A 19516-nucleotide genomic window follows, 5' to 3' on the forward strand; every position below is an offset into this window, starting at 1 on the left:
GAAAATTAGTCAGAAACGGTGACGTCGGAGTGAAGCGACGCTTGGCGTCGGTCAGTTATCTATATATTTCGGGCATACCGAGACTGCCGATATAAACCGCGCCGTCGACGCCGCATCACCTTATTTTTAAACAGGCCCAAGTACATTCAATACATATTCATCAATTTTGGAGCAGTTTTTCGAAAATCGTTGTTCTCGTTAGTGATTTTTTACCCTGCAAGTGATAATAATCTTACAAAATGCAAGCGGAGTGTGTTGAACGTGTCTTCATGGTAAGTTAAACAAAACAATTGTCTTATTAGCACTAGCAAATTTAATCCTGTTTTTATTACATTTATTTCTTATATAATTATTTATTTATATTGTTATTATTATTAATTACAACAATGAGAATTACAACAATCAATCACTTAAATTATTAGCTAACTAATTAATATCATCAAGTAATTAAAATGATTTAAATAATAGACAAGAAATGCAATACATTATTGAAACGGAATGCATTTATAATTCCATTTTTATTGTTCATCCTTGATGATGTTTGCATTGGAAGATGCACCGAACGAAAGTATATAGAAATGAAAAGCACTTGTACTTGCTCCAAATATTTTCGCGCATAAAAATATCAGACATATTCGACGGAAAAACGTACGATGATGCCACAAGAGTTTATATTCGACCATGTATCCAAAATTCCATAGCATCTCAATTATTTAATATTTATCACAGTAAACATTGTCTTATATTTTATTTTTTCGAACAAACTTCATATGCAACATTCTACTTTTTTTTATTCTTCTTCATCTACTCTTGAGCTTCATCGAGAATTCTATTTTTGGACGCTGCATTAAATATGAAATGGCACGAAATACATTTACAGTTGAAGAAGATACAAAGTGTTCCCGATTTATATTTATTGGCGGGATTACTTTCTACAAATTTTTAGAACGGACCTCGGTCCGACAGGCGCCACTATCGGAATGTTTAGTATAATATTTATAGGTTTTATAAATATACGCAGGACACACATTATTTTGTATTTATAAAGGCCTCGGTCAAAGCCCGAACTAAGGTCTCCTATCAAAGAACAACATTATTTGTCATCTTCTCATTGACGATGTGAAATATGGATTTTGAACTTCACAAGGAATTACTTAATCCTTATCCTTATTTGTATATTACCTATTGAATTCCATATTAAATTAGTAATTATACTTATCTACATAATTGTAATTTTTGTAAAATTAAAACTTTGATAAAATTACATTTATGATAATTCAATTAATTGATACAAAGAAATATTAATATTTACCGGGCAGAAATTATATATTTTTGTTATTCTATTAAGTTTTTTTTAATATCTATAGTTTATTGTTGCAATAAATATTATTATAGAAAATTGTTAAACATGGTGAAAATACTTGAAATAAAAAATATTATATTTTCAATTTAATTATATATATTTCAAATGCATCAATAACAATAATAAATAACAATAAACAAAGAAAGTATAAATTATAAATCGAATACTTAAAAATTATACAAATATTTCAATATTTTTGTTTCTACAGCAACACAATACTAAGTTTTTTTTATTAAATGTTTGTTTTTTTAAATACAAGTCTAGGAAAATATTCTAAAATCATAATATTTATACCGTTGTTTTAAGTAGAGTTTCGGGAAAAACCTTCCGGAGACCTAATATTTATTAGGTCTCGATTTTTTATTTTATGTCTTGATATTGCGGACGAACGAAAATAGCTATATCCTGACCCTACTATCAGCATTCTTTCACCAATTACTACTGCCTCTTGAGATATTTATAAATCGCCATTCTTAAAAGATATTTATAAATTCGCAAATTCCCATTATTCTCACCAAAACAAATTCCAGATTTATTGATACGAAATACACTTTGAGCGATATTGAAATACTTTTCATCGCAAAAAGCGAATTAGGATGTACGCCAAATTTGTTGTTTAGCTTAAATGATGTGTAATGGAAGTTTGGATGTTTACAAGTGTAAATGGATTTTTTTCTCTTTAAGCGTCCATTTTTTCCGTCCATTATATTTTTGGAATTATTTACTTTAGTTTTTTTTTTATGCTAATTTGCACAATGTGCTATTGTTTATGAAACATAAATAATTACATCGTACGCGATCAGGAAGAGAGTTAATACCAATTAATTTTATGCTCGTATTGCGGTTCAACGTTTGACACTTCTTGTTGTTGACTGTAGTATTGGGGCTGAACGTTTTGTTGCTGTTGGTGGATGAAATTTAAGTAGTTCGGTTGAATGTATTCGATGTGTCTGTGATCATTGCTGTAGCTATGCTGACGCCTCAGATTCTTCCCTTCATTTGAAGCAAAAATCGGCTGGGCAATGGCTTGCACTTGCAAATTAATTGGAATATGATCGTCGTGCAATTCATGATTGTTAACATGATTTTCTTGATGAATCTGCGAGGCGTAATTGGCATTATTCAAAATTTCTTGATGACCGACATCTGGATGATCAATTCCTTCACCCGATTTAGTGACAACAGCTTGGAATCCACTGTGTTTGTCCACATAATAAGTAACAGTTCGCACAATACCGTCTGGGCCCAAAACGCTGTATTCCCCTCTTACAACATCGCCGGTCCTTTCCTCTTTGTGCGACTTAAAATCGCCGTTCTTTTGATCTTCAACGCCGTACGAGTATTTGTAATTGATTGGGGCCTAAACCAGAATCACAAATCAATTAAAATTAATCATAAAATCAATTATATAAACGTCACTTACGTAATAATCATGCAGTTCATCGTGTCCGTTGTTCTCAAAGTCCTGCTGATGGAAACCAATAGTTTTACTATCAATTAATACAAAAACCACGGACAAAACAAACAACGCAGATGGATATAATTGAGACATCTTCATCTTTCTTCCAGCGCGTCTTCTCTACAACTGCAGACTTCTCTGTGCAGGAGGTTTTATAGTAAAACATAACTGATTAATTAAGCAGTTCATCGCTCAAGCGAAAAATGCATATTTGACATGATAATAAGTGAATAATTTACCAGAGCAAAGTAAAAGATTTCAATGTATTATTCCTTGTTCACATAATAATTATAATATTACACGTAGTCCAAGATTTATTTCATGTTCTCTCAAATATATAACAAAAAATCTTAGTTTTCCAAAATATAATAGTAGTACAGTGAAAGTAGGTTCATTAACTTATTTCGTGTCTAAGTTAATTTGCATGCATATGATTTCTTTTTTTTATAAGCTTTTCTATTTTAATTAATTCATTGCAATGTCGACAATAAATAAACATTAAACTGAAACTCATAACAATGTTTAAGTTACATTAAATAGAAACAAGATATATATTTTATGAATGTAAACGTCAATTGTTTCTTCCGATAGTTGATACTAGTGATTCCGATCAGTCCGGATTATCTATTTTAAATTTAAAAACTAACTAAATTTTAATGTTTTCTTTCACTTTATAAAGTCAAGTTTTTTTTTCTGCGATTTATTGTTTTATGTATTTTATTTCTCGATTAACAGATTATCCGCACTATGTGAGGTATTCAATATTTAAATTACTGTACTAAAAAATTGAGAATATTTTGAGCATCGTTTTAATTATTTTGCGTAATATGAAAGATCACACATCAGGTCAATCTCAAAAGTAAACATCTTGTTAACATAAATTTGAAAGCAGCTGTTGTATAGATAAATATGAATGCATAAGAACTGTGTATAGAGATAATTCATTTGAAATTAGAAAACGCTGAAGAAAATAATTAACCTACAAAGATTTGGTAGATGTTATTTCAAAAGTTTACGATGGATCCGATTGATCGCTTTCCAAAACCAAAACTTCCGCTTTCCTAGATCCCATTCACTTAAAAATATCTCGGCAAAATGCGCGTAAAAAATAACATCAGCAGCATTCATTTGCGAAATGAAAATATTTATATTGGATCCATTAATAAATAGCATGAATATTTGAGGGTCGTATAAATATTATTTACTATTGGCGTTGCTCGATGAAAATACTCTTTACGCTTTTCAGTCCAATTTTGGTCGCATAGAATTCGCAGTTTTATTTACTAATAAGCGTGCGGGAATTTCGTGCGAAATGTCTTTTGCGCAGAGGAAACGCCGTTAAAATTAGGAATCTCTATTTAAAAAATAATAATTGACGTAACATTTGACGAAGTCTTCGCATTCCTTGGACGGAAGCCAGCACGTGCAATCAACGAACATTCGTTGCCACTGGGTTATAAATATTTTGTGATTTTGCTTTTCCTTCAATGTTGAATTGCAACATGGGTCATTATCAAGTTAAAACTGACGTAGTTGGCTCGAAACAGCGACGCTGGTGCATCCTCTCTCTATTCAGTTATATTTTTGGATTGCAATATTTTCCATTCATCCGTTCATTTATGTATATAAAAATAAATGTTTATATATAGATTCATTTAGTTTAAATATTATATTGCTATCTTCATAATTCAACTCATCCAATAAATAACACAAAATACTATAATAATATTAGAAAGTTACGAAGTTTTTATTTATATTTTAATTAAAAATAATGTCTAAGTAATAAATCTTCATTTAGATATATTTCAACAACTATACAATTACATAACTAATTAAAGACAAAAGGAAACTGATATAAATATAAACTACATGAATCATTGACCGTAGGCTTTTCCGTCCTTGAAAAAAATGGGAAATAAATCACATTTGTTATTTAGAAAATAATAATGTAAACATCTTATTTATAGATTACAAAAAGTTTACTGTATGATTTAATGACTCTGTTAAATATTGTATTGTAATGTTTGATTGATACATTGAATATTGTCCGTATTTTTAGAACCAAATTACCACTGATCAAAGTAATTTAATGTTTGATAGCTTAAGGATGCATAATTTAAAATTTATAAATTATTGTTAGTAGAATGGAGACGATTCAAGAACTAAAGAAACTTATGATCTATGTAGTAGACATTATAAGAATAATCTCAAATACGATAAAAAATAGTCAAGGAATATTTTTGTCTTAAAAAAAAATCTATTTCCTCTTTATGATTATTTGGCACAAACAATTCGTTTTTTTTTTCTTCGTGCTTTAATATTGTTAAAAATAAGTGTATTATTTTAAAATCAAAATAATCTAAACAAAACAACAGAATTATATATATATTTAAATAAACATTTGCAGGACTCTCCGTTGAGTGCAAAGGTTGCCCTTTTCAATCAGCAGGCCAATAAGCATCTCAGGAAGCAGGCAGTGAATCCATTCTCTAATGGGAAATGTGTTGGAGGAATGCCAAAACCTCAATTCTCAAAGGACGAGTATGGAAAGTAAGTTGTAGATAAAAATAAACAGGAGCGACTGTTTACTCTCGTTTCATATTATTTCGGCACTCTACCAATAATAATTCGAATTGTAGGCCGGCTAAAGGATCGCTGTCGGAAAGCAGGGCTTTCAAAGCGACGATCGAAGTGTGCAAGGAGATGCTGGAATGTTGCGAGATCATCAATCAGTACGGGGAACCACTGTTCGATCCGTCCGAGAAGCAGGACGATCCTAGGAAAGCGATAAGCTTCGGAACGATCTTCACGGTAAGATGCACATTTTAATGGCAAGCGCGAAATGCCCATACACTGCACGCTTTCTAACTTAGGTAAACATATAATTTAAGCACACGTGTCCTGATCCAATGCCAAATCATCGGCAAAACGACCTGGCACTTTTTGAAATGCAATTACTGAAATAATCCAATTCTCATTTTGGCTGCGGCTTTCTTAAAATATGATTTACTTTGCAGATTTACACTGTGATTTCGGACAAGTTAGTGGGAATGTTGCTCAGGGCAAGGAAACATAAATTGGTGGATTTCGAAGGAGAAGTTCTCTTCCAAGTACGTTTATTAAATATTTATTAACAAATCTTCACGTTTTCATTAAAACTTACTTTCATTAGAGACGAGATGACCATGTGCCCATCATTCTCCTGAAGCCGATCGCCGAAGTCAGAGCAATTTTCCGGGAGAAAATCGATGCGGCGAAAGCTGCGCTCAAAGAGAATGAGGAATGCAGCGAAAATGGATATTGATTAATGTGCATACATCGATACATGCCATGGACCATATTATTTATTTATTTAAAAACTAAATTATTACGAGTGAATGCATGATATAGTATGACTGACTGACTGACGTATGACCTTACTTTTGTTTTATTCCATACGAAAAACTCTAATTGACTTTTATTTTTTTTTATTATTTGTATTTGTATTATTTGATTTAAGAACCAAAACTATCGGACACATATCATATGTTTAGTTTAAGGGAATGTCACAAATATCCCAGTTTGCATTTCGAATATACACATAAAGGAAACCGTTTAACAATATAAAGATCAAAGGATATTTGTGGCAAATATTTAAGAGAAGATCGTTTAAGTTAATGTTGTAAATAATTTATTATTAATTTAATTTCACGGTTGTAAATATAATGTACATAATTAAAGCAAATTATTTTCAAATTTGATTATTTTTATTTAATTTATATCGCATTAAATTAAAAAAAAAAAACAACAATTTTCTTTACTTTCAGCAGTAAAAATGAATAATGTACGTGGAGATTTACGTACAAATACAATATAATAATGAAAAGGATACAACAGGAAATTAAATTTAGAAAACTGTACTTGCTGTTAAGAAAAATAATATAAATATAATATAGATAATGTTTGAAGGTATAAAATAAAAGAAATATTTTTATAAATGCATAAAATTTTAATTAAAAATATGTAAATTGATTTTAAAATCGATGAACCTTAATAGATATATGTTTCATTACAAAAATAATTTCTTCGACAATTCCCAAAACGCTTTCGAAACACGACCATTTTCTTAATATAGATATAAAAATAACTTAAGTACTATCAGAGTTGAGAACCTTAGTAAGTAATTGCTCGCACGTCTTCTTCGCATCACCAAGCAGCATGGCTGTGTTCGGTTTGTAGAAAACTGGATTATCGACTGCCGCATATCCAACACCTAAAGATCTCTTCATTACAATGACCTGATCGGATTTCCAGACGTTCATGACCGGCATCCCAGCGATCGGTGAATTGGGATCATCGACGGCCGCACTGTTAACGGTATCATTTGCGCCAATCACCAATGTCAAATCGGTTTCAGGAAAATCATCGTTTATCTCGTCCATCTCTAAGACATCGTCGTAAGGAACTCCGGCTTCGGCCAACAGCACGTTCAGTTGTCCTGGCATACGACCTTTTCAACAAAATATAATCAGTTACGATCAAAATGTAAATCAATAAATTTTACCTGCAACTGGATGTATAGCAAATCTAACATTCTTTCCTTGCTTCTTCAGACTGTTCACCATCTCAGCAATTGGGTATTGAGCTTTAGCAACGCACAAACCGTAGCCTGGTACGATGATAATGTTTCTAGCATTCTTGATCATGTCCACGGCTCCATCGACGTTTACTTCAGTGTGAGTTCCAGTTATTTCCATTGGTTTTCCGGATCCGGTGCTCGACGTTCCAAATCCTCCCAAAATTACGCTTGGTAAGGAGCGGTTCATTGCCTGTGAATTGAGAATAATTAATCGAATTTCCTATAAAATTTGTAGACAAATTCTTACTTTGCACATTATGTATGATAGAATTGCACCTGAGCTACCAATGAGAGCACCCACAATTGTCATCAAGTTATTGTTCAGCATAAATCCTTCAGCGCAAAGAGCCCAGCCTGAATAACTGTTTAAAACAGTAATTACCACTGGCATATCGGCACCTGAAAAAGTAAAATATTGGTGACTCTGCTTTAAAAGATTAATATTTGCGTACCTCCAATTGCGGATGTTAAGGTAACTCCCATTGCGGTGGAAAGTGCCGCTGTAGTTCCTAAAGCTCCAAGTCCGGCCATAAGTGAAGGATCGTAAAACAAGTATGCACCAGCTCCTACATTTCCAAGCAACATTGCAGCGTTTATAGCATGTCGTCCTGGCAAAAGTAAAGGACTTGATTTTAAAACTCCCTGAAGTTTGCCATAAGCAATTAACGATCCACTAAAAAATAATCATTATATATACTGCATATAAATTGATATATTTGTAATCACCTGAAAGTAACACCTCCAATGTATGTTCCTAAGAACAATGCACTTTTAACAACATTAGCTGAAGGATCTGTGGCAAATGTTGAAAAGTCATGGATGTAAGTAGCCATGCATGTTAAAACGGCTGCCAAACCGACCAAACTGAAATATACAATATAAATTTAAAGTCTCTACATCCCATACAATGTTAAATTATTTACCTATGGAAACCAGCTACTAATTGAGGTAAATCGGTAATTTGGATTCTCTTCGCGATTAACGTTCCGAGTCCGCCTCCTGCAATCATGCAAGCAGCCATTTGTCCCAATACTTCAACGCTTGGAGCCATTTGTCCTAAAGTTGCAGCTATTCCGCCGGAAACTCCAATCTAAAAAAACATGATTTTAAATTAAATATAATTCTTAAAAGTCAATATTAAAGTCATTACGATTCCCAAATTATTTCCCATCCTTGATGTTTTCTGGGAACTTAGGCCAGCTAATGCACCGACACAGCATAAAGATGCAGCTAAGTAGGCGGCTTGATGTATCTCCGGTAAATTCTGCATAGCTGCGTATCCATAACCACCCAAGAACAAAGCTGCAGGAATTCCGTATAAACTATTGTACTCTGGTGGGTCATCAGGTCTAAAATAAAGGTTTTATTAAATTTCCATTTACGTATTCTCATTTAAAGTAAATACCTTTTGAACATATCCAACATGCGTTTCGTTACTACGAAACCTCCAAACACGTTTATGAATGAAATAAAAGCGGCAGAAGCTGCCAATGCCTAAAATTAAATCAATTATATTTCCAAATTAATTGATAATTGTACTTCATACGTACTTCAACCGTATTTGTTGGATAATATCCGCCATTCATCAGTAACAAACCTCCGACAGCAGTGATACCTGATATGGCGTTAGTTACGGACATCAAAGGTGAATGCAATGCGGGTGTAACTCCCCACACTGTATGGTAACCAACAATTCCAGATAATCCAAGCGTTGTTAACATTCCAGTAAAAGCGGGGTTTGGTGAAATGTAACCCAGACTCAAAATAGTCCCAACACCTAAATATTAACCATATTGAATACAACCAGATTACCTAAACATATTTCTCCAATTTACCAGTTGAACAGAGTAAAGAATCTTTCACTGTTGCCATCAAAGGTGAAATTTCTTTTTTCTCCTCTTTAACAGCAGCGACGGTCTGTTTAGGTGCTGCTGCAGCAGGCGGTGGACCAACGGGTTTTGGCGGTGGCCACATCAAATTACCCTTTTCCAATATTATACTTCCCCTGATCACTTCATCTTGCAAATTGATATTAAAATGATTTTCTTCTCCTAAAAACAAATACAAATAAAACCAAAATGTAATTATTTAATATTAAATGTAAATCGTACCCATTGAAAATAAAAATTTAGATATATTATTTGCATATAAAGTTGAACTTTGAGTCGGAAGACGGCTTGGAAGATCTGTTAAACCGATATGTGTAATATCATTTAATTGATAGACTTCTCCAGGTTTCGTTGTTTCGAAGTTTCCACCAGCTTCTGCAGCCAAATCCACAACAACGCTTCCTGGTTTCATGCCTAGTACATGATCCTACGAAATATATTATTTACCGGACTATTATAGCATTTATTTGAGTAAATCAATAATTACTTTTAATATCAAAACTGGAGCTTTTTTGCCAGGAATAAGAGCGGTTGAAATAATAATATCAACTTCTTTGCATTGCTTGGCAAATAAGGCATGTTCAGCGTCGATGAACTCCTTTGACATCTCCTTGCTGTAACCACCCGCACTTCCTCCTTCCTCCGTTATATTAATCGTCAAAAATTCAGCACCCATCGATTCCACCTGTTCTTTCACAACGCTTCTCGTATCGAAAGCCCTGACAATAGCTCCCATTGATTTTGCTTGTCCTATAGCAGCCAGACCAGCTACACCTCCACCAATAACTAAAATCTTAGCAGGAGGAACTTTACCAGCTGCAGTAATTTGCCCTAAAATATATCTTATTAGTTATGTTTTCCTTAATAATACTAAATCTAGCTATACCTGAGAAGAATCGAGGAAAATGGTTAGCGGCTTCAATTACAGCCCTGTAACCAGAGATATTAGCCATTGAGCTAAGAGCATCAAACACTTGTGCTCTTGTAATTCGAGGAATGCAATCCATAGCTGTTAAACAAAATCAAATTTAACAATACACAAATCATTTTTTTTTACTTTTCTTTACCAAATGCATTAATTTTTCTAGACGCTAATTGATCCACCAAAGTCTTATTTTGAGCGGGGTATAAAAACGATATCAAAGTGCTATTATCCTTAAATTTCGGTACCTCATTTTCAGTGGGCTGGCGGACTTTCAAAATTATATCTAAAATATATTTATTAGTACGATATTGACTAGAATTTTACATTTTATTGCCTGTATTGAAAGCCCCTTCGTTATCTACTAACTTAACACCGACACTCTCATAATCTTCATTTCTAAATTTTGCCTCGGCCCCCGCACCTGCCTCGACGTTTACATTAAATCCTTTCTTTATTAAAGTTGAAGCCACTGCGGGTGTTAACGCCACTCTGCAAATAAAATACGCTAATGTAAAGGAATAAGTTTAAACAAATAATAAAATCGCAGTACCTTCTTTCATTTTTCCAAATTTCCTTAGGGACTCCTATCGTAATATCCTTATACGGTATACCTTTAATCTCCTTTGCAGAATGTTGAGTATCCTTTTGCAGTAATCTCCTAGATGTATGCGTCGAAAGCCATCTCGTCGTCGACGCGCTTGCAGTCTTCACACATTGACGATCATTCGAGCACCATTTGCCTTGAGTTAAACGCTTTTGTAAGAAGACGACGTTTCTTTTCGAGTAATTTGAACACAAAACGTAAACACCCTGAGACATGTTTTGTTCGTTCACTACCTATGCATGCCGTTCCTGCAATGAGCACTTACAATCAATTTGATGCAAACATATAGCTACTTCTGTCTTATCTGTTTGTTTTCTTGAATTTTGTTTGTTTACTATGTTGTTGGATGTCTATATTTAATCTTTCGATTATATGCAAGCATTATCTAATAATTTAATTATCTCCATATTTAACAAACTGCAAAGTTTACAAAGTAATTGAAAAATGAATATATGATCTTAATACTTATAACTTGCTTTGTATATATATAATTACAGAGATATTATTGATATTCGTGAATTAATTGTGTATAATATTACTTTTTTTTGTTCAAATAAAGTATATAGAAATATTTAAGAATAAACATCATTATATTGAAATACATTATATAAGATGACCTTATACATTCGAACTGATAAACTACTAGAATCAGTTCACATGTGTAATACGCATATTTAGCTTGAATATTCTCATATTATGAATAAATGCAGTAATGAGATTATAAATAAAATGAAATGTACTGGAAATATACTGTATTCAGTCACGCGATTATCATTGTCACAAAATTATCTATACCTGGCAAAAATGGATAAAAATAAATATTTAGCAAGTGCTTGTACGTATGTTATGTGTTTATTATGTATACATAATTCACACGTTAAATAGTTTGGATGCAAATATTTTTAGATTTCAAAAATATTTGTATATGAAATTATCGCTAATTCATATTTAAAATAAAATTTGAAAGCATTCACAATTATTTGGCATAAGTGGTATTAATCTAGTCAATCCAATTAACACTTTTGTAATGAAAGTTGCATAATATATTTATATCAATAATAATTGAAATAAATCTCTTTATATTAAGATTATGTAAAATAATGATAATAATACAAATAAAAATAGAAAGTAATGTGTAATGTGTACATGTTTATTAATGATATTTGTTATTATTACAAGATTACAGTTACAAATTCAGAAAATAAATGATAATACTCGCTTAACGAGTTTAATCCTTTCCAAAATTTTCGGATTTTTACTCGTATATTGAAATATATTCAAAAATACACATACTATGTATACACAAGTTTTAAAAATGACGTAGTAGGCGCGCAATCCGGGACTTTTCTTCTCATCGTCACTCGATATGCGAAACGTTACTCGTTTTTCTTTTTTTCTTAAAATTAATTTTCCTCGTTAAGCAAAATGCTCGTTAAGCGAGGTTCCACTGTTTATAGTTATAATGAAAAATAAATATGCACCACTGAATAACACTATTTGAATATGCATCTGTGTAATTGAATTGAAATCTGAAGAGATCGAAAAACGTAAATACCAATTATGTTTTATTTACTGATTTTGTTATTGGTGTTGAAAGTATTATTGTTATTGTTCGGTATTTAATTTATGTGAAAATTATGTGGGAATGGAAGTACGTGGCTCCCTATATTGCTTAGTAAAGTTACCGGAAATGCGGATTCATGCAAATATGTTTGTTTCTTATATATGCAGACTAAACAAGAAAATATTCACAAATTCTCAAAACATTAAATAAAAATATTTAAATTGAAGTAATAAATCTGGTGGGAAGACAATATAGTAAACATATGGAAGCTTACGATTAAGTAGCAAAAAAAATTAATGACGCACGTAACGATGAAGATGTGTTGTTATTTAGTTTTATTATTGAAATGCATTTACTTTTTTCATGACAATCACCGAGTAAATACCGGCACTTAGAAAAAAAAATGTTGTATGTACATTCAGATTATCAGCAGCTTATCACGTAACTAACAAAACCGTCGAGATTAAAATGCGTTCTTGAGTTATATTTATAATGGGAGCCGGCTTGTTTTGTGGGGAAAGTGACGGGAAATGTTTTTGTTTTTCCGCCGACTTTTCGTTTAATAATAGTAGTGCAACAGAATTAGATCAGTGAGAAATTGGAACACAACCACCGTATAAATACCATACCGACCGGTCGGATCAGCGGTGGCCGCAAATTGTCGTTAATTCCGTGTTGTCGACAAAGAGATTATTGCAGCAGTAAACGACGTTCACCATACTTGCCTGGCCGAGAAGAATTGCTTCAGTTACGAACGATGGGATATATGATTATTTTTGAATTTTCGTTAGGAACAAACTGAACACACCGATTGCGTGGGCGGCGATATCGGAACTGAGCGAAGACGTCGAAGAAGAAGGGATGCAGCAGTCTACTGCTTGTGATCATCAACCCCCATGGAGCGTTTCGAATAAGCGACGCTCTACGAGTCTGCTCTTTACAGTCTGCTAAAAAATATCCGAGTCTCTACCAGAGTGCATCCTACTGCATCCTACTACATGTCGCTACCTCCCCGCTATAAAGCCGCCAAGTTTATTATTATTATGGCGTTTCCAATTAAACTTTCTACGATACATTTACTTCATACAATCAAATTGATCATTCGAGCATGTCATAGAAAACCGATATCCATATGTACATGTACTTTACTTTCAGTTAAGCAAAATGCATTCTAATTTTTAAAATAATTATCACCTAAGCAACATGATGTCATATTTAAAAACCTTCAAATTAAGTTTAATTTATTAAATATAATTTATTTGTGGTTCTCGAGAACAAATACCATGCAGAGTGCACACATGCTAGGCCCTACGAAGGCAATGACTTCCACATGGAATAAACAAGGTGAATCATTAAAAATATCCAATTCCGTCCTGTAAGAATGGTTGCTAATAAGTCTGCGCTTTTTCGTCTTAATCTTGTTATTGTAATTAATCGTTGCACAAACATCGATGTTTCTTATATACATATACTTATTTCGTTTCGGAGCAATCGATGCATTTTTTGAAGGAGATTGTACGTTCGAAAATACAAATATAGACAAAGTAAGAAAGCGGTGAGCGAGAAAGCAAACCTCCTGACTGCAGTCGACTGGTACAGTTCGTACGCTTTCGAACCGACTCGTCCTCCTACAATTCATTAAATAATCCACGCTTGTTTATATCATAGCTGTACGGGCTGACGAGCAAACCGGGCAACTGCATTTCAGACCACAAATAAAAGTATTTCATTAAATATTCAAGTCTAATTAGAACCAGCTGGAGCACGTGAAGATGGCCGGTACCTTAACCAAATTCTGCAAGACCTTCGGTTCTGGGGCGCAACAAAGGGCGAGCGCAATTGCCTCAATTCAACAAAAACGCAACTGTAAGTCCACTTCATTGTCATTCATTAATGATTTCACACCGTTACAATACTGATAATAATCATGATTATAATTATAATCTTCGTATAACAATACTACTAATTTCAATCATATATTATAATTAGATTATAAATTTATTAACTTGTAAATAATACATAACTCGCGTATTTATTATTAACATTATTTAAGTAGCTTCACTTATTTTTGATAGTTTATGACATATATTACATAATTTAATTGATTATTATTGAAATTACACTGCAGTTGAACCTCGCATAACGATCCACAAATATTTTTTGTAAAATTAATTGTAAGAAAAATTACTCGCTTAACGAGCTACGTTTCGCATAACGAGTGACGATGAGAAGAGAAGTCCCAGATTGCACGCCTGTTACATTTTTAAAACTTGTGTACACATATTATGTGTATTTTGAATATGTTTCACTATACGAGTATATCGTTAAGCGAGGTTCCACTGTATTTTTATTAATTATAAATATTTTATATAGACTTCAAAGATATATTATATCAATTTGAATGTATGTTTATTAACATCTAACAAGTGTCTAAAATTTGGTTAAAATTCTTGTGATATCGCATTGAACCGTGACCTATAAATCTTGGTTTGGTTTTAAAGTACAGAATAACAAATTCTCGATTCCAAAAATATGTACATATATATTTGCTTTAGCAACTATGAACTTTGCACCAACTATTTTTTTTTTGCTTCAACAACATTTGCAACAATCTTAATTTTATTTTTTATTAATTTAATACTTGCACGCGTTAATTTCAAAGTAAATAGTATTGAAATATTAGTGGAATAGAACGACCCACTGTTATCTAATCTAGCTACCATTTTAAATCTGTAATATTTAAGTAAATAAACCTATATATAACTTAGTTATCTGGCTGTTTTTGGGAGAGAAATACATCAATAAATGGAAAAATTCCGAACTACTAGAAACGTTTTTTGGGTTTTGTGTTTACACTCTTCGTCCATAAATTATCTACGCAGGTATAAGGGAGGTCCCATATGTGTTTATTTTTAACATTCTCCGAGGGTGCTTTAACCCCTTCCAGTTTTGAATTTAATATAGGAACTTTTTTATTTATAATATGTATTTCACTATATAAATACACTATACTTAAAATAGTGTATTTATATAATCAAAACATGTCATTTATAGTAATTATTATTTGAGTTAAAACCATACATAATATTTGCATATGATATTTTAATTGCAATGCTCATGTTTATATAACAATAAATATAATAAACAAAATTGGGAGTTATTTAGACTGCAGGGTGCAGATTCTTTCGTGTGAATGAACCAGACTCAGTCTAGACGCTGCAACAATATCAAGTCACTCAACTTCTTATACCTGCTTTTGGTAGTGATTTGAATCACTGCACTTATTTATCGCGAATGCACATTTCTTTTTATCGCATTGAAAGAACAGTAAACAAGTCCATAAAACAATCCTTTGGAATATACCAAAAACTGTACGTAAACATAAAATAAGTTTCGTTTAAAAAAAATAAATTGAAATTTCAACTTCCAGTTTTGTGATGCAGTCTTGTTTTTACCTTCTCTTTTATTGATCAATTCTTCGCAGAGCTGCACGGCGAAGAAATAAATTATACGGCGAAGTCAACGTACTGCGAAACGCGCCGTGAATACCTGTTATTATATAAAGCATACAATTAAATGTTTCTTAAAAATAATTTTCTTTTGCGCGCTTGTTTTCTTCTCTCGTTTTTTCTCATTATTCTTGCAATTGCTTATTTTTAATTAAAATTTTGCAGATGCCGGAGGTGCACGTGTGGTCGCAAAAAATCCGGTGGTGGAAATGGACGGTGATGAGATGACGAGAATTATCTGGGAAAAAATTAAGGAAAGACTGATTTTCCCATACGTAAAACTCGAATGTCTTTACTATGATCTGGGTTTACCCTACAGGTATATTATAGAAAAGATTTTTGACACTTTACAGTTTATGATTTTATGTATTTTTTTCAGAGATCAAACTGACGATCAAGTCACTATCGATGCGGCCAACGCTATCTTGAAACATAATGTTGGTATAAAATGCGCAACAATTACTCCAGATGAACAAAGGGTAGAAGAATTTAAATTGAAGAAGATGTGGCTGTCGCCGAATGGTACTATTAGGAATATCTTAGGTGGAACAGTATTCAGAGAACCTATTCTTTGCAAAAACATTCCAAAACTTGTACCTGGTTGGACCAACTCGATCATCATTGGTCGTCACGCTCACGGTGATCAATACAAAGCCAAAGATTTTCTAGTAACAAAACCTGGCAAAGTTGAAATTGTTTACACTGCCAACGACGGTGAAGTGCAGAAATATGACTTGTTCACTTACAAGGGATCCGGTGTTGCTCTAGGCATGTACAACACCGACGAAAGTATCCGTGCATTTGCTCAATCATCGTTCCAAGTGGCTCTCGCTAGAGGATGGCCTCTATATTTGTCTACCAAGAATACAATCTTGAAGAAATACGATGGCCGTTTCAAAGATATTTTCCAGGAAATTTATGAAAAGTAATTTATTTATATTATTTATAAACGAATATCTATAGAAAATTGTTATCTTTTACAGGGAATACAAAGCAAAATACGAAGCTAAAAAGATTTGGTACGAGCATAGGTTGATTGATGATATGGTTGCTCAGGGTTTGAAGTCTAGTGGAGGTTTCGTGTGGGCCTGCAAGAACTACGATGGCGATGTACAATCTGATATTATTGCTCAAGGTTACGGATCACTGGGAATGATGACTTCAGTCCTCATGTGTCCAGATGGAAAAACCATCGAATCCGAAGCTGCGCATGGAACTGTTACCAGACATTACAGGTATATGCTACAAAACAATAACATATAAAAATATTCTTATAACATGAACATGTTTTAGGCAACACCAAAAGGGACAACAAACTTCAACAAATCCGGTTGCTTCCATTTTCGCATGGACCAGAGGTTTAGAACATCGTGCAAAGTTGGATGGAACTCCAGACTTAGCTAAATTCTCCAAAACGCTAGAACAAGCTTGCATTGATTGCGTCGAAGGTGGCAGAATGACAAAGGATTTGGCCGCTTCGATCCATGGATTACCTAACGTCAAGGAAGGAATGTATCTTAATACTCAAGATTTCTTGGAAGCAATTGCTGAGCAACTAGAGAAATCTGTAAAGAAATAAATGAACGCAGTCGCAAGATATTAAACAATGCAAAACTTAATTAGTTTTATATAATTTTTTAAATAAAATATTTTTTTAATGTATTCCATGTGTATTCATTTTTCAATTGGATCGTATTTACTTAAACACGTATAGCTATTAGTTTTCGTTATCAAATGCTTATCATTGTTATTGAATAGCAATTATATTCAGATCGATATTGAAGAGATGTTTTGTGTAAGTTGAGAATAATTAAATGGTATAATTATCAGAATACGTTCGAAGGTTCACATTTTGTTTATGAACCGTATCTCTTGTGTAAGACATCATTTATCGTAGAGGAAAATTTAAACAAATCTTAGTGGTGCTGTGTTTTACTTTAAGTGTAAAGATCAAATCCAACGGTCCGGTTAGTACTAATCATGAATTTCGTGTGCGTTAAAGATTTCGAAAACCATGCCTACAATGTCTTACCAAAAAACGCATTGGATTATTACAAATCCGGAGCGGGATTGGAGACGACTTTGAACAACAACGAGAAAGCATTTTCAAGGTATGATCATATTATTATTTAGTTCGATTTTGTATTTAAAAGAAATCTTTTTAGGTTGCGCATAAGACCGAGATGTTTGAGAAATGTATCCAAAAGGGATCTTTCGACGACCATACTTGGTTCTAAGATATCTATGCCTCTGGGTATTGCCCCAACAGCTATGCAAAAAATGGCACATCCAGAAGGCGAAATGGCAAATGCCAGAGGTTTGCTAACAAAATTATTGTTTATTTTCGGTGATTATAATTATTATTTTACAATTTAGCTGCTGAATATTATGAAACAATATTCATACAAAGCACAATTTCTACCAGCAGCATCGAAGAAGTCGCAGAAGCAGCACCGAATGCAATTAAATGGTTTCAACTTTACATTTATAACGATAGGTTTAAAAACAAATATAAGTAACATTATGCATACTATAACCATTTAATATTTAGAGAAGTGACACTGGGACTAATCAAAAGGGCAGAGAAAGCTGGTTTTAAAGCGATTGTTCTAACGGTTGATACTCCTTTCTTTGGAATTCGATTCGCTGATATGAAAAACCAATTTACTTTACCGCCTCATCTTAGGTATTTTAAACAAACTTATGGAAATTACATTTAAACATATTATATTCAACTAGGTTGGCTAATTTTGGTGGAGAAAAGGCAACGAAAATTAATTCCACGAAAGACGGTGTATCTGGATTAAACAATTATGTAAATAACTTATTTGATGCCTCTTTGACGTGGAAAGATGTAGCTTGGCTTAAGAGTGTAACTTCTTTGCCAATTGTATTGAAAGGTATTTTAACAGCGGAAGATGCTACCATAGCTGCTGATATGGGAATAGCAGGGATTTTAGTATCAAATCATGGGGCTAGACAAGTTGATGGAACCCCAGCTTCGGTACGTTTGATTTAAAATTGTATGTATAAATAAATAATACTTTATGTATATTGCAGATAGAAGCTTTACCTGAAATTGCGTACGCTGTTGGTAATAGAGTGGAGATATATTTAGATGGAGGTGTACGAGATGGTACCGATGTTTTTAAAGCTCTAGCATTGGGTGCAAGAATGGTAATTATACTTTCAATTCATAATTGTATTGTTAACTTGTTATATATAACTTATAGGTATTTATGGGTAGACCGGCTCTTTGGGGATTAGCTCATAGCGGTGAAGAAGGAGTAAAAAAAGTGCTAAATCTTATTAAGACACAACTTGATTCAACTTTAGCAATATCTGGTATTATCTAATATTTGTTGTTAAATAAATTATTTTATTTGTTTTTCTTTAGGTTGCTCCTCCATTGGCGATATTAAGAAGGAACATGTTGTATGGGATAATTACTATTGTAAACTATAGAGTACATTTGTAATTTCATTATAACGATTAATATTAGAAAAATAAACACATTAAATCGAAAATTAGTTGAAATCTTCATTTTTGATTGTAAAACGTGAATTAATTTATAACAAACAATTA

General features: G+C 32.7%; 5 protein-coding genes across 7 annotated transcripts; 3 read left to right on the top strand and 2 right to left on the bottom strand.

The window, feature by feature from the left end:
- The first annotated feature begins 79 nt into the window (after window positions 1-79).
- On the top strand, window positions 80-6406 carry LOC108556927 (actin-binding Rho-activating protein-like). Its single transcript, XM_017913252.1, has 5 exons — window positions 80-272; window positions 5230-5372; window positions 5462-5633; window positions 5840-5932; window positions 5995-6406. Exons 1-5 carry the CDS (start codon window positions 240-242, stop codon window positions 6124-6126), a joined length of 573 nt encoding a protein of 190 aa, XP_017768741.1. The 5' UTR covers window positions 80-239; the 3' UTR covers window positions 6127-6406.
- On the bottom strand, window positions 1608-3126 carry LOC108556926. Its single transcript, XM_017913251.1, has 2 exons — window positions 2787-3126; window positions 1608-2723 (listed from the first exon to the last, which is right to left on the bottom strand). Exons 1-2 carry the CDS (start codon window positions 2919-2921, stop codon window positions 2175-2177), a joined length of 684 nt encoding a protein of 227 aa, XP_017768740.1. The 5' UTR covers window positions 2922-3126; the 3' UTR covers window positions 1608-2174.
- A 421-nt stretch (window positions 6407-6827) lies between the features above and the next one.
- LOC108556923 (NAD(P) transhydrogenase, mitochondrial-like) lies at window positions 6828-13803 on the bottom strand. Of its 3 annotated transcripts, none has more exons than XM_017913247.1 (17): window positions 13148-13803; window positions 10805-11106; window positions 10589-10743; window positions 10397-10537; window positions 10216-10338; window positions 9817-10160; window positions 9552-9756; window positions 9276-9491; window positions 8991-9217; window positions 8846-8934; window positions 8591-8789; window positions 8364-8530; window positions 8167-8304; window positions 7893-8113; window positions 7688-7839; window positions 7366-7630; window positions 6828-7311 (listed from the first exon to the last, which is right to left on the bottom strand). In XM_017913247.1, the coding sequence occupies exons 2-17, from the start codon at window positions 11071-11073 to the stop codon at window positions 6950-6952; spliced, it is 3273 nt and encodes a 1090-aa protein (XP_017768736.1). In that variant the 5' UTR covers window positions 11074-11106; window positions 13148-13803; the 3' UTR covers window positions 6828-6949. The 3 variants fall into 3 exon arrangements, with proteins under 3 accessions (XP_017768736.1, XP_017768737.1, XP_017768738.1); XM_017913248.1 differs by lacking the exon at window positions 13148-13803 and adding an exon at window positions 12779-12898; XM_017913249.1 differs by lacking the exon at window positions 13148-13803 and adding an exon at window positions 12839-12861.
- Window positions 13804-13931: 128 nt separating this feature from the next.
- On the top strand, window positions 13932-17593 carry LOC108556925 (isocitrate dehydrogenase [NADP] cytoplasmic-like). The gene is made up of 5 exons (XM_017913250.1): window positions 13932-14288; window positions 16097-16250; window positions 16311-16856; window positions 16915-17166; window positions 17225-17593. The coding sequence occupies exons 1-5, from the start codon at window positions 14195-14197 to the stop codon at window positions 17508-17510; spliced, it is 1332 nt and encodes a 443-aa protein (XP_017768739.1). The 5' UTR covers window positions 13932-14194; the 3' UTR covers window positions 17511-17593.
- A 159-nt stretch (window positions 17594-17752) lies between these two features.
- On the top strand, window positions 17753-19451 carry LOC108556914 (peroxisomal (S)-2-hydroxy-acid oxidase). The gene is made up of 8 exons (XM_017913225.1): window positions 17753-18042; window positions 18097-18248; window positions 18308-18428; window positions 18483-18617; window positions 18671-18935; window positions 18992-19108; window positions 19165-19276; window positions 19329-19451. Exons 1-8 carry the CDS (start codon window positions 17912-17914, stop codon window positions 19394-19396), a joined length of 1101 nt encoding a protein of 366 aa, XP_017768714.1. The 5' UTR covers window positions 17753-17911; the 3' UTR covers window positions 19397-19451.
- The last annotated feature ends 65 nt before the right edge of the window (window positions 19452-19516 follow it).

Source organism: Nicrophorus vespilloides, unplaced genomic scaffold (genome assembly GCF_001412225.1).
Source record: "Nicrophorus vespilloides isolate i.1.1-1 unplaced genomic scaffold, Nicve_v1.0, whole genome shotgun sequence".
Classification (NCBI taxonomy): Eukaryota; Metazoa; Arthropoda; class Insecta; order Coleoptera; family Silphidae; genus Nicrophorus; species Nicrophorus vespilloides.